At 36.2% G+C, this 16163-nt stretch overlaps 1 protein-coding gene across 1 annotated transcript; it reads right to left on the bottom strand.

The window, feature by feature from the left end:
- Positions 1-11200: 11200 nt before the first annotated feature.
- LOC121993659 (probable sulfate transporter 3.4) lies at positions 11201-14900 on the bottom strand. Its single transcript, XM_042548022.1, has 14 exons — positions 14636-14900; positions 14022-14345; positions 13837-13885; positions 13561-13768; positions 13316-13487; positions 13164-13229; positions 12963-13076; positions 12730-12846; positions 12521-12647; positions 12159-12445; positions 11903-12093; positions 11719-11804; positions 11580-11656; positions 11201-11491 (listed from the first exon to the last, which is right to left on the bottom strand). Exons 2-14 carry the CDS (start codon positions 14307-14309, stop codon positions 11333-11335), a joined length of 1941 nt encoding a protein of 646 aa, XP_042403956.1. The 5' UTR covers positions 14310-14345; positions 14636-14900; the 3' UTR covers positions 11201-11332.
- Between the last annotated feature and the right edge of the window lie 1263 nt (positions 14901-16163).

Here is a 16163-nt window from a genome sequence, read left to right as displayed (position 1 = left end):
TTCGTATTCGAACTCATCATCTTACTCTGACTCACTTTCTGATTCCGATCCTGTTGCTATCAGTGTGAGATAGTTGTGGTGCTTATAATCTTCGTCATCCAATTCTTCTGAAGAAGATTTAGTTTCTAGCTCTGGTTTATTCTTCTATTTAGCTTCGTTTGAGGGACTATAAAAAAGCAATACCTTTCGTGACCTGCTTTGAGTTAGTCTGTTCATGGAGTTCAAGTTCACAAAATAATTCATCTAGTTTTAATTTAGATAAGTTCCTCAAAATTTTATAAGCATCCACAATAGATGTCCACAATGCATTTCGAGAAAATGTGTTTAGAACATACCTTATCAAGTATCGATTCTCCATTTGATGGTTGATTGTATGAAGCCCGTTAAGGATGTCCTTTATTCTTGCATGTAGTTGACTCATAGATTTTCCTTCTTGTATTTTTATGTTAAATAATTTTTTTAAATAAAGGTTCCTTTTTATTACCTTTGCATCATTGATTCCCTCATGTAGTTAGATAAGTTTGTTCCATAGCTCCTTCGCACTTTTATGTGGGCCGATGCGGTTTAGCTCCTCCTTTGTTAATTCACACTGGATTGTGTTGAGAGCTTTGAAGTCGATCTGGGCCTTCTTCTTCATTTCTGGATTCCAATTTTATGGGTCCATTGGAATTCCGACGTTATCGACGGGAGCCTTGTAGCATTTGGTAGCGCTGAACCATTAGTCAAAGTCTGTCTTCAGGTATACCTCCATCCGCTTCTTCCAGTATGGGAAGTCGTCACCATTAAAGAGGGGAGGACGGACATTGTTGTATCTCTCATTTTGGGCCATGAATCTTGCACACAAAGAGAAAAAGAAAAGGGCGTCCCAAGACTGAGTCTTGGATTAGCAGTGTGGGAGAAAATTGAAAATATTAAGACTGATTTGGTGTTGCACCAATTCAGAGTAGTTTGCAACGAAAAAAATTATCTAAAGAAGTAATTGTACCAATTTGGAATATATCGAAAAAGCTCAAAAAAGGAAAACAATAGAAAGAAAAAAGAAAAAATATCACCCCTTTTGTCTGATTGGTGGTTGCACCAATTCAGAATAGTACCTGCTTTGATACCACTTATAGGATCGGAAAGAACGCTAGAGAGGATGATTAGCGATCATCAAAAATTCTATTAAAAACATATACACAGTGGAAGAATAAGAAGCAATGCTAACACAACCTAGTTTTTACTTGGTTTGGAGCCTTCGACAACTCCTACTCCAACGCCCGCACTTGTCGAGTACTTTCATTAGGCAATCCATTAATAGTTTGAAATGGTTACAAATTGCAAGTACAAAAACTATAAAATAGTGTTACCGACAACAAAAAGAAAAGAATTTTGATCGTTGGTTGTTGGAGGAGCTTCACAGCGTTGCAGGAGCTTTTTTAGAGCACCAGCAGAAGAGAAAGTCGTTGCAGTTGTTGTCCTAAAGCTTCGAGTTAAATGGCTTTAAATAGGTCCACTATGGGTGCCTGGAACTCCTTCGGGGCATCTGGACCATGTGGCTTGTCCAATCGACGCACTCCACGTAAGCTTGTGGATCAATTTTCGGATCCGGGTGCTTGGACCGAGTCCGGGTGCCCTGACCGCCTGGACCGAGTCCGGGCGCCCTGACCGCCTGGGCACCCACGGCCTTGCCTAGGTGAGCCTAATCTGAGCGCCCAGACCAGCGTTGGGGGCCCCGACTCCTTCTGGGCGCCCGGATCCCTTTCCTTCAGCCTTTCCATCTGCAAGAAAAGGTTAGTCTAGGCAATCAAAAAAATATATTTTACCCTGCAAAATAGAGTTAGAACAACATGATAAAATATGAATATTAATTAGATCTTATCTCTAAGAGACCAAGACCTAATCAAGATCTCAACTTAGGTTTTCCAAATGGACCTAAGTTGGATCGACACTTACAGTTCCCTCAATGGGGAACACGTCCTCACTGGAACTCTCCTCTAGTTGCTTACCTTTACTTACCACTTGTAGTCACTTGACTTGCCTCTGACTCACCAGGTCTTTCCACCAGTTGTCAGATTTGCTGGTCCAACTGGACTTCGACTGGTTGTCAGGTCCCGAAGACCCAATTGGACTTCCCGCCAGATATCAAGCCCCATAGACCTATCTGAACTTCCCACCAGCTATCAGACCCACGGACCTAGCTAGATTTCAACTGTGTCAAGTCATTTAGACTAGTCAACTCCTACACATTTGGTAGAAGCGTTAGACAAATAACCCATCTAACTTTAACCTATTTGTCATATATCAAAATCAGACTATTTAGTGCAACCAGTACCAATATTTTCTAATTTATCAATTTTATCTTTTAAAATATTACTTTTTTACTAATTTTCTAAAAGTTAATTTCTTATTTTTATTAAATAATTTTGAGTTATTCTTATTTAGATTTGAATCAGCTTCATTCATTGCATTATTAGCATGCATATCTAATTTTTAATAGAAATCTAAACTAGAGCAACCAGGATTAGTTAGGGTACCGACATGTGTTTCAAAAATTAGATTTTCATGTAATGTAAATTTACTAACCTTGATTTCTCCTCATGGTTTATTGGGTCTTCTTTCTAGACATTGACTTTTGTAGTGACTCATCTGTTTGCACTTGAAGCATTTAATGTGCTCGTTCCCTTTCCAGACTCCTAGCATCGATTTCTCCTTCTCCTCCAGTTGTGTCGTCCAAATCCTGACTTATCCAGCTAGAGGGAATCCTTCTCCTTCTCCTAGCATTGAGAAATCTTTACAGAGATAACAATTACAAGTATTGAAATAAACAACAAAATTTATTGACAACAAAGGATTAGCAGTCAATTGTCGGAGTAGCGTTTGGACGTCGTCGAATCATCTCAAAGCACCGCACAAGAGAGTAGAAGTTGTTCAGTTTCGATGATTCGAAGTGCTAGTCAAGGCTCCTTTTTATAGTAGAGTTGAGTCTGATCTAGATCCACTGATCTCGAGATGAGGTTTGACTCAAAGCTTATCAATAGACTGATCTAGTTGTTCGATCGACTGAACTTGCTGAACTCGCCTAGCTTTCCATCCAGATGCTGTCGCTTCGGATGAGTCTTCGTTTGGTCAACTGATCCACCTATTCGATCGACCGATTCTGCTTTCCTCACTGGCTTATCTGGTCCGATCAACCCAGTTTGATTGAGTCAGGGTCTATCAATCGTTCGATTGACTGAACCTGAGGTTCGGTCGATTGATCCCTTGGTCGAAACTTAGTCGGAAGATGATATGATCTCTGGAGTTTGGTCGATCGATCAACCATTCGGTCAACCAATCAAGGCCGTAAACTTCAACTGTAAAATGTTAGATTCCTGCAAAACAGAGTTAGAGAAATAGATAAATAGTATAAAATATAACTTTGACAGTCTTTGGATTGTCTGATTCTGACTTTCAGATTTCTCAAAAATCCTAGATCCAACAAACACCTACTGTTCCCTCTTTGGGGAACGTGTCCTCACCTACTCCTCTCAGGAGAAATTACTTTTTGTCAAACTGGTCCTCCAGACCGTCTGAACTTTTTCTTAGAGTCTAAGACTCTAGGACTCAAATGTGTCTTCCTGGTTATCTAACCAAGTACAAGTAATCCCAATGGTCGGAATCCCCATGAAATAGAGTAGGTCGGTCCCCTACTGATCGAACCAACAAAAGTAAATTGATCATCTACTAATTGAACCAACAAGAGTAAATTAATACTCTACTGACCAAGTCAACAAGGGTAAATCAGTCCTCCATTGATGAAAGCAACAAAGGTATGTAACTCTAACTCTCGCCCAACTGGTAATACCAGAAGCTAGTACTACTTGTGGTATGGTAGGACTAATTCCCTAAAGACTATAATCTCTGATCTCCAACAGAGTCTGATAGACCTAAACAGTGGATGATCCACACATGTTATACATGCTACAAATAACTCGATAAGTAGCAACAGAGGTGTATGATAATAGTATACAAACATACCTCCTATAGTTTGGAGATGTTCCGTCATTGCCTGATCCCAAAACTTGAAAAGTCACATCGAGAAAAATAAATCATGAAAACCAAAACATGGAAAACATGGCTAATAAACATGTGGCTCTGATACCAATAAATTATCACATCCCGCGGGGAAGGCTGTCTAATAAAAATTGGACAACATCTCCCATGTAGCAGTGACAAATAAAACATGTATACAATGCCACAAGGCTACTCATAAGCTATCAACAGTCCATACGGCTGGATATAAACACAACCACACAGTTTATAAGCAGCCCACATGGTTGAAAGTAAAAAAGAACCACACAGTTGATAAATATCCCACACGGCTAAAACAAAACACAGCGGAAGTCACAAAATAACAAACACAAAATCATAAAACAACTAACTACGAGCCAACTCGACTTAACACAACCACAACATATCAAAATACACACAACTACAAAGACTAAACTCCAAGTCCACATCAAGTTATTACAATGCCAAGTTCACAAATTCAAAACACGAATAACACAAGAAACAAAACTAGAAAATCATCCTCATATGTGACATGGGACCGGCAGTCAGGATCCTCCAAATGTCCTTACATCATCTACTTATTTCTTGGTGAAAGAAAATTAGTTCATGGGGTGGTGAGTGCTAGGACTCAGTGGGTGATAAACAGATAGTCATGAGCATAATATATATAGAGAGAGCCAAAGGTATATAATCTCATAGGAAAAAAGTATCCTATAGAGGTATCATAATGAATGTCCATACCTGAATCAATATACTAAGCTAGTAATAGAAGGTTAGGGGTAGTGAGGAACTGCAATAGTATTGCTTATAACTACAAGGGTAACATGTAAGGTATATACATACAACTAATAAGTAAGCCAATATCTAACGCATGCAACAGGTATATAACTCAACATATGTAAGCATATCACATGGATACAATAAAATAACTACATAAGTAAGCAATCAACAGTTTAAGCAAATATAATAACAAAAGCATATGCACGGATGGTCACTCCCGCCCACCCCTCTACACCACGACTCTTGTATGGTCAAGAGGTCAGGACAATGACAATTGTATACACTCCAGCTACCGCTACTCTTGAGTGGCTGAGTGGACAGGTGCTAAGTAGCTAACTAGCTATGTAGTAATGGGGTCTCTACTGCTCGCAACTCCAGCTACCACTACCCATGAGTGGTCGAGTGGGGGCACAACAGGACAAGCAACACATACTCTAGCTACTACGACCCATGAGTGACCAAGTGTGCGGCTCTGGTCAATGACTCTCTAGACCACAAGGGAGAATTCGTCGTTGACATGCATACAATGATATGATGCGTAAGATACAACAATCATCATATATATAAACAAAAATCATGTATGCTACAGTAAGTCAGCATGCTCAATAAGGTATGTAAATAAACAGCAATCAAAGTAAGTAAACATGGTGTCTAGTATATGCTAAATATTATAGATGGCAATAAGAGATTATATAGACATCAAATCAATTATCTCAAAGATCGAGTGGATAAATATCAAACTCAGAAAAAATGGAGTCAGGGTAAATACAACAACTATTCGAATATAGCTTATGCACTAAGGTCAAAATACTAAAGAATCAAGGTAAGAAGTATCTGCCTTTATTTATCGATCGTTCTAAGTAATCCCACGTTGAGTTGCCTGTCTTGAATCAAAGTCCTGAAAATCACATGATGTATAGTTTAGCTAATCACGTTATATATCAACTAGCTAAACCTAGTTCCCAAAGCCGATAAGGTAACCCACCATTGCAATAATTATTAGTTAATCCTAATCTTGGTTTATCTCAATTAAACCAATCCATGAATCCATAGTTACAATTCATTTAATACTACCAACAAGAAACCGTATAAATCCAACCCATTACAACTAATTACAATATCAATCTAATGATTCTAATAACAATCATGTACTCCTCTAAATCAACCAATCCACTAATCTATCCAAGTTTATTAACCAAGTATAGATTAATCAACTCAACACAAACTAATCAAACCCCATAATCAATTAAATTAAATACTTCTAACTATTCCACCTCCACATAGGGTTTATTTTAAGCACAATCAATCCAAAACTCACCCAATTCCAATAATGAATCAATCCTCTATTCAACCAAAAACATTCATATCAATAACAATCGATCCACATGATAATCAATCACAAACCCAAATCCACTCAAGCAACAGATCACAACTAAATAGAATTAGGTCACCCTAACCATCCCACAACTAGAATCAAATCTAGTTCATATACCAAATTACCTCAACAACTTACCCAAATCTAATTCACTGCTTGATGAAGAAATCGAATCGCAACAGCAATAGAAATAGAGCTCTCCTCTCAGATCCGATGAGAGATTGGTGTCATAGCGATGATCGGAACTAGGTGAAGGTGATACCCTCCATATCAAATAACTCTAAATCAGCACTGATCATAGATTAATCAATCTCTCAATTCATCGGCTAAGTTAATTAATTACCTCAAGTGAGGCTGCAAGGCAGCGCCGGTGATTGGTAGAGGAGCTTGGGAGCGTGAGGGTGTGTATCGAACTGTGCCCACGACAGTGAGAATGTGGAGGCAATCTCGCATCGTCTTCTTCAATAGTTCCTCATGGCAACGATTGGATGTGCGACATTGTGAATAGGGTGGCTGGTAACCGTGTCTATTCGCATTGAGAGCCGATCAGGAGGGGCGGTGATGTCTCCTCGCTCTTAGCCGAAGTCCAGCCCTATGTGGGGTGGATCAAATGGAACAAAACAAGATACAGAGGAAAGAGGAGAGCATCAACCCTTGGTCGGCAATGGATCGGGGTCAGCATCGACAGATCGGGAGTCGACATTAGCAATAAGAGCTAGGGCATGGCTCGAAGGGGAATATGGCATCGCCAATGCCCCAATGTTGAGCCACAGTAGCATATGGTGGCCCCTAGCCATTGGCAGTGGTGGCTTTGTGTTGGCAATGAAGGGAGATAGGGTGGAGAAGAGGAAGAGGTGGCGATAAGGAGGAGAAAAGATGCGGTGGAGATCAGAAGTGGAAAAGGGGAAGTCAGCATCTAAGGGAGGCTAGGGCACGGATATGGGAAGTTTATAAACTTAGGTCTTTTCAATTAAAGTCTAGGTTATTTTCTCAATCAACTTCTACTTCATTGGAATATCTAAATAGGCTTTCTCCTACACCAATAGATTCATCCCCTTAAAATGTGTCATACCACCACTGTTTAAATCTCGAAAAATATTAAAAATTTCCTAAAAATCTAATAAAGTTATTTCTCTAATAACACTTATTATTTAATTACCAGATCTTACAATTTGTTATTTCATTGAATTAATTTTCCTATATTCAAGGTTCCTAGTATCACTGTCATCCTCTTTGTTCGCTAGTCCACAACCAATTTAAGCCATTTGTCAACCATCTCTTGAACTCGCTACTCCATATCATGATCAAAAGAGTTGTCCACGCGTTGTTGCCTTCTCGGTGGCATGATTCCACAAGATCAACTTGACTTTGATGTTAATTGATGTAGTGGAAGCTATTGCTTCTATTAATTCACCATGAATACCATAAGCAATCTTTTAAAGCATATTGATTTGACAAAAGAATACCATAAAATAGATATCCATACTCTAAACTTTGAGAAAAATCATCTCAAAAATAACTAAATAGATGTTTAAATAGACTCCAACTCTAACCTGTGAAAGACAAAAATACCCCTAAATTCTAAATTTGAACATAATGAAAAAATAAAAAAAAAGACAAGACTTCTTTCGAGTCTTCGAAAAGGCTCTAAATGACACTAACTGTAGATCTCTGAATGAGCTTAAATTTGATATATTAATCATCACATGGTTCATTCAAGATCAAAAGTTATGACCTCTGCACGCTCACTTTGTCGTCTCATATCCGTCACAAAAGATGCTAGTAAGACTTGGAGATAATAAGCAGATACAAATCGAAGGCAAGGACACTATTGTCATGGATATTGTAAAGTAAAATTACTTTACAATATCTATTTTGTTCCTAATTTGGCATATAGTTTGTCTAGTGTTGGACAATTAATGGTGGGTGGCTATGTAAATTTATTTGATAATAGAGCTTATGTTATTACTAACAAATTCTCGATAATCTATTGTTAGCATGCAAATGATAGAAAATAAAATGTTTCCATTAAAGATCTCTAATGTAGGAAACCAAGCTCTTATTACTAGTGAAGATAATGAATCCAATATGTGACACTTGAGATATGAGTATCTCAATATCAAAGGCATGCAACTTTTAAGTCAAAAATGTATGATCTTTGGATTACCTCAAATTAATTCTCTCATTTTATGTAAAGGATGTGTTTATGGAAAACAAATAAGAAAACCTCTTTTAAGTGGGCAATCATGGAGAGCTTCAGAATGCATTGAGTTAATTGATGTTGATTTATGTGGACCTATAAGAACTACATCACTTGGTGGGAGTAAATATTTTTTGATGTTTACTGATGATTTTAGTTAAATGAGTTGAGTTTATTTTTTAATAGACAAGTCAGAGACTTTTGAAATTTTCAAAAAAATCAAGGCGCTTGTGGAAAATCAGATTCCTCGTACATATTGAGGAGGTAAGTTCTTATCTAAAGAATTTAATAAATTTTATAAAGAACATGATATCCACTTGGAGTTGACAACATCTTATACACTAGAGTATAATGGTGTAGCCGAATGGAAAAATCAAATAGTTATGAAAATGGCTAGAAGTTTACTGAGTATTAGAGGACTTACAAATTTTTTCTGGGCTGAAGTAGTGGCTACATCAGTTTTCTTACTGAATATTTCTCCAACAATGACAGTCTTAAATCAAACACTATATAAAGCATGGTGAGGTAGAAAATCATCAGTAATCCACTTGAGAATTTTTTTTGTATTGCATATGCTTTGATAAATTCTTAATTTCATCATAAACTTGAGAAGAAATCTAAAAAATGCATTTATCAGATATTATAATCAATCAAAAATATATCGGTTGTATAATCCTCTTATTAGCAAATTGATTATAAGCAGAGATGCAGATTTTGATGAAGATTTGAGCTGGAATTGGAATACACAAGGTGAAGAGACTCAAGTTCTTATCCCAATGGAGAACAGTCCAACAACTGAAAGTGTTGAATCATTTCCTTTGGTGTCACCAACTTTCTCACCATCAAATTCAAGTAGCAATTCATTTCTTTACAATAATCTTCTGATGAAACACCTCCAGCAAAGGTCAGATCATTAAGAGAAATTTATGAATCAGGTCAATTTGCTCTCTTTGTTATAGATCTTATAACTGTTGAAGAAGCAATAACAAAAGAAGAATGGTGAAATGCAATGAAAGAAAAGCTAATAACAATAAATAAAATTGAAACATGAGAGATGGTGGATCTACTTGAAGGAACGAATGAAATTGGTCTCAAGTGGGTGTTCAAAATAGAATATCATGCCGATGGAACCATTCATAAATACAAGGCTTGGCTTGTGGCAAAAGATCTGTATTCGCAACAACAAGGTATTAATTTCAAAAAAAATTCTGGTTGTAAGATTTTAAATTGTAAGAATCATCTTAGCATTAGCTGCAACATTACATTGACACGTTTATCAATATGATGTCAAATCTACATTTTTGAATGGCAACTTGCAAGAAGAAGTTTATATAGTTCAACCTAAAGGTTTTATAATTGAAGACAAAGAGGCAAAAGATGTACAAGTTGAAAAAGACAAAATGGTATAGCAAGAATTTTCGACAAAGACAAAGAGGCAAAGGTTTTATGAGTTAAAACAAGCCCCACAGGTATGGTATAGCAAGATTGATAGTTATTTTTGACAAAATGATTTCACGAGAAGCAAAAATAAACCCACTCTTTTTGTGAAAAAATAAAGTAGAGATGATTATATTATTATGTGCCTTTTGTCGATAATATAATATATATGAGTTCTTTTGATTCTCTTCTGGTTGTTTTAAAACTTAGTATGATGAAGAAATTTAAGATGTTAGATATGAGATTATTGCATTATTTTCTTGTTCTTGAAGTGAAGCAAGGAGTTGGTTAGATTTTTATCTCACAAATTAAAAATTTCAGAAAAGGCTAAAATGCAAAAAATTATAATGGTAAGATGGTTCAGAGAAGGCTAATGCAAAAAAATTCAGAAGATTGGTTGGAGGTTTAATTTATATAACGCATACTAGATCAGATATTGATTTTTTTTTGTATTGGTGTCATTTCCATATTTATGCAAAATTCTATGAAGTATCATCTTAGATCAGTTAAAAGAATTATGCTATATTGTTGGAACCGTGGATTATGGAATTTATTATACTAAAGTTTTAAAATTTGATCTTTGTAGATTCATTGATAGTAATTGGGCAAGTTCAATAGATAATCGAAAGAGCAACTCAACTAGTGTTTTTAATATTGGGTCAAGAGCAATTTCATAGAGTCCAAAGAAACAAGTTACTACAACACTATGTTCTCCAGAAGTAGAATATATGGCAGCAACTTCAATGACATGCCAAGCAATTTGGATTAGAAGAGTATTTGCATATTTTCACCAATAAGAAAAGATACTACTATTTTTTGTGATAATAAGGTGATGATTGTAATAACAAAAAATCCAACTTTTCATGGGAGGTCTAAGCATATTGATATTCGTCTACACTTTATTCGAGATTTAGTTTTAAATAAAAAAAATTGAGTTGACTATTGTACACATGAACAAGTGGTGGATATTTTAACAAATTCCAATAGATAAATTTATTTATTTTAGATTGTGCTTTGGTGTTTATAATTTTGAATCAAGGGAGAGTGTTGATAAATGATCCAAAATTAATTATAGAGTTAGTGGGTTGATGAGGTAATTAGTGATAATAGTGGTGCTTAGTGGTAAAAGGAAAATAATCTTTATTCAATGTATTTGGTAGTACTAGAGTTAGTGGAATCTAATTGTGGAGTTGGTGGCTTAATTGGGTTGTGCAATTTGCCTATAAATAGGCCGCATATTGATGAATGAAACATTGAAAATTATTGTGATCCACTTGTGTTTTTCTTGACCTCCAATTCTCCTTCCTTTTTTATCTAACAAATTATGCATCCATTAGAGAACATTAAGACGTGAGATTTTCTGAGATTATTTAAGTCCTCCATATGCATTTTTTTTTCCAAATTTTTTACTGCACTACAACAAGATGAGATCAGAAACAACTCATCTAAACCTGCCATTGCTTGTTACAAATTGCAAACAGATGGTTGCCATGGAAGCTAAGCCTAAATTATTGGTTCAATGGACTGCTATCTTGCTCAAACTTAATAAGAGTTCCAGCAATGGCCTCGCTCACTGTCATAAAGATGCGTTCTGGACCGAAACTCTCCAATGCCTTCGATCTAAACAACTTCCTTGTCACTTCTCCAACAGGATTAGCCAAAACAAACTGCAGTTTTGAGCAAAAAATAGTATGTTCTATAACTCTGACTACAATGGTTTCTCGAAATGAGTTGAGTAAATATAGAGTGCATCACCTCGAGATATTTATCCCCAAGTTTCTTCTTCAACTCTAAGAGTGCTGCCAAGCCACTTGTATCTATTCTTGCCACTGCTGCAAGAGTTTTGCAGCTCATTACTTGTCTGAAACTTATGGATTGAATATATATTCCTTACCAGACATGTCCAAAACAATGCATCTAAGGGGGCTCCCCTTCAGCATAAAGACCCTCTCTTCCTCTTCCCTGACCCATCTCAAGATCCTACAAACAACAATTCAAAGTTCATGTGTCTTTTTTTGTTTATTTATATATATTTTTTTAAATTGCCTGAGTAATGCAGGTAACTCTTGCAAACTAACCTTTCCTGAACATACATGGAGTTGGTGAAATATATAGGAGATTCGATACCGATGATCAGATATGAAGGAACCCCTGTGACTTCCTCGTATTGCGATATACTTCGATAGCACTTAGTTCCTTGGACATTCCCCATGATCACTATGTTCGGCCGAGTGACATGAATCAAGATTTTGATCAAAGATATGCCCACCTGAACCATAGGAAAGCAGTCTGAGAAACTAGTTCTTAGATTGTAGTTGATCACAGACCACTTACTGCAATTGCAAGCCCCATAGGCACTGAGATAAGAAGAACCCCGAAGAAAGCAGCCATGCAAGCTAGGAAATCCATGATGTCCACCTTCCACAACTTAACCGCGGCTGGGATGTCGATTAGCCCAATGACCGCTGTTATGATGATCGCCGACAAGATGACATTAGGAGTGTTGTGGAAGAGGGGCATGATAAATAGCAGCGTGAGGAGCACTACAATTGCCATTATCATGTTTGAAACTGCCGTCTTACACCCAGCATTGCAGTTCACAGCTGATCTAGAGAAGGAACCTGGAGTTTTACATGTACAATTTAAACTTAAGCAAAGTTTATGCAACAAAATCATTTAAATCGATGGATCTCTACCAGTCGTCACGAAACAAGAAGTGCATGATCCTGCCATGTTCGTAATTCCTATGGCCATCATCTCTTGGTTGCCATCGAATTGATAGTTTTTCCTAGAAGCAAATGTTCTGCCCACTGCCATGCCTTCCTGTAATATTTAGTGAATCTGTGCATTTTATTTGAGTGGATTTGTATGGTATTCAAATAATTTTAAAGGTTTAGCATCATACTGTGAGAGCCAAGATTCCTGAAATTGCTCCGGTTTTAACAGCAAGGCCTAAGTAGGGACCTTTGAAGTTTAGCATGTCCATTGAAGGGGGGTTCACTCCTTCCTTCAAATGTCCAATCTGTTTGATATCAGCAAGTGATAACAATAAGAATTCTCAGAAGAATAAATAAAATTTTGGTTTCAGAAGCAATGGAAAATGAATCATATGTTACGAGAGACGAAGAAGAACCGTACTGTTCTAATGCCATGATGTGAGACTTTGAAGATGATGGAAAAGATAGTCGAGATGATCACTGAGGTTAAAGGAGCAGCAGCTGATACCCAGAAGAGCTTGGGCCATTTAGAGCTCTGTTAAACAAATTCAGTTCGACTTCAAATTTCATAAAACTATTTTAATCTGAATGTGATAAAAACAAGGATGGATTGAGAGCTTACTATATGCCTTGCGACTAGTAGAAAGAGCAGGAATGAGACTCCCATGACAAGTGCTTGCCATTTCCACTGATGAACATAAAAAGGTTAATGTGTTAGCTAATGAATTCTTGCAATCATTTTGTTCTCTAACATGAAGAGATCTCTTCCTTTACCTCTTTTCTATTCACAACAATAGATTGTATGACAGGAATGATCCCCATCTGGTTACTAAAGTGATCTAGTCCAAGCAGTCCTTTGAGCTGCTGAAGAGAAACTATCACAGCGGCACCGCCCATGTATCCAATCAGTGTCGGTTTCGATAGAAAATCTAATATGAATCCTAACCTATAAAGAACCAAGAAGGCACCATCAAATCTTTACAATCCTTGTTGCTTCAGTATTAGGTGAAAATTTTTACCTCAGAAAGCCTAAGCTGGCTTGCAATACACCAGCAAAGAAGGTAGCAGTGTAAGCAACTTGAAGATACAAGGAAGGGTCTTCATTAACCAAGGTCAGTTCTCGAAGCATGGATCCCATCACTAAAGATGCAATTGACACTGGACCAATCGCCATATCTCTCGAGCTTCCGAGCACCGCATATACCAGTGGTGGCACAAAACTAGAATCTGTGAACCCCAATTGATCAGTATAAGTTTTCAGAAACTTTGAAATTAAGTTCAGCATATCGACTTACAAAGGCCTAGAATTGGAGGCAAGCCTGCAAGCTTAGCATAGCTAATTCCCTGTCTCAAGACAAACAAACACAAGATAGTAAACATTTTCCTTCCACATTCCTGTTCAACATTATTTAGTTGAAGTTTTTATCTTTTAAACATAATTCAAGATCCTACATTTAGAGGAGTTTTTTGCTGATCATACTTGTGGGATGGCCAAACTAGCAATGGTGATCCCTGAGATGACATCAGACTTCAGTAGATTCAGGTTGTAATGAGGGCCCCACTCCAAGATTGGGAAGACAAATTGGAGAGCCAAAACCACCCTCATGAAGAAAGATTTGTTCCTGAACTTGTGCATGGAGTTGTCCGGGAAGAAGAATTCAACCAGAAAATGCTTGAGAGAATCAAGGGTAGTCTTTGCTTTCGGCACGGCTACCTTGTGGACTTCCATGGTTGAGGTAGGAGTGGATGTTGAAGCTTCAAGGTCCATGTTAATGGAGCTCTGGACCTACTCTTTGGCTACTCCCTACCATGTTTACAAGAGCAGAAACTTAAGTAAATCTGTGAAAGAAGTTTGCTATGTTTTTTACTTTCATTCAATATATAACTAGTGTTGGACTAAAAGAGAGACCAACTTATACACACATTATGGTGAATAAGCGTGTTTCCTCATAGTTGAATAGGACCCTAGAGACAAATTCTATGAAGCTCTCAATTCCATTAATGATCTCACAGAGGACTACAACATGCAAACATCTAAAACCTTTTGTTCTATGCATTTAAAAGACATTCATACAACTACAATATACCACCAACCTCCTGTCAAATTTCAAGCATGATCTCTTTTCTTTAACACACGCATGGCCATCTTCCTGCAGTTCTACCTTGAACACGACCAAGAACGCCTCTTACTTGTCTCTCGCAAAAGTTTAATTTACCAGGCGATGCAGAAGATTCTCTATCGGTAAAACAATGAATATATACGTGAGGATTTTGATTTTGAGAAATTGAAAGAGAAGAAATGATGAAGGAAAAGTTAAAAGAAGGGGGATGAGTAGGCACTTGCATTCAACATGGTTAATGTGTGGGAATGGATAATCCCTTAGAATGCGGCGAGGAGGAAGGACAAATTAAGGAAGCCATTCCTTCTCCCACCACAACTTTTTACGTACGACTTCACTTTATTACAAGTCGAGAAGAATTCTCGTGTTTTCAGGGCTGGTCGTCTTTGTTTTGACTTGGTTCCTAACAAATTGGGACTAATTCAGATAGAAATAGATTCATTCACCTAAATACCAATTTCTCCAAATGCAAATGAAAAGAAAGATATATAAAATGATGTTGTTGTCGCAGGAGTAAACACACTTGTTTAGGCTATTTTTTTTAAAATGCACATGAGGCTTTGATGGATTTCTTAAAATACTTTTAAAGTTTTATCAATAATGAGATAGCCCTTCTATTATCGAAGCATTCTCATCTTACTATTTACTATTTACTATTTACTATTTAATTAAGAATCTGAACTCTTTAATAATCAACTATAATTACATTGATTTGATGAAATTTAAAATTAAATTATATTAATATCTTTTTTTCTTTTAACACGGAAAATAATTTTAAAATTTATTAATAAGTTCAACTATTTATCCTTTTTAAATCACAAACCCATAACATAATTCATACTATCTATATCGCTTCTTCTCGCTGCCTCAATTCTTATCGATTTTTCATCATTTTCTTCTCCTCTCTCCCTTTATAATTTTTATTACAAGTTTCTCCTTCTTCTTCTTTTTATATCAGAACGTATCAATTTATCTGTTTCAATTCTTCTGCATATCGATACAAACACATAAATCCATCTGTATATCATTGATTCTTTGAGAAAAATCACAATAGCATCTATTCATCTTTGTATCTATTCAATTATCTCATCGGTTTTTCGAGTAATATAAGATATTCTCGTTATATAACTTAATGTATAATTAATAACATAATTTTTATTTGATTTTCAGATTAAGACTTTTATAGAATAAATCATATTAATATTGAATAATGTTATTTAATTATTTAACAGTAAATATTTATTTTATATGATTTATAAATATTCATATATACTATATTAACACTAATATAATACCAAAATAATTTAAGTGATAACTAAAAAAATAATAAAGTTCATATATACTTTGATTTTATAAATGATATATTTTGCTAAAAAGCTAAACTTTGAAGCATGTATTTTGATAACTACCATACCTTTACAGTATTTTTATTTTTTATTAGATTGTAACTATTATTTTAATATATTTAAGTAATTATTGGTCTACTTACGAGATTATACAGT

This window comes from Zingiber officinale, chromosome 6A (genome assembly GCF_018446385.1).
Source record: "Zingiber officinale cultivar Zhangliang chromosome 6A, Zo_v1.1, whole genome shotgun sequence".
In the NCBI taxonomy this organism is placed as follows: domain Eukaryota; kingdom Viridiplantae; phylum Streptophyta; class Magnoliopsida; order Zingiberales; family Zingiberaceae; genus Zingiber; species Zingiber officinale.
This window is presented reverse-complemented; position numbering and strand designations above follow the sequence as displayed.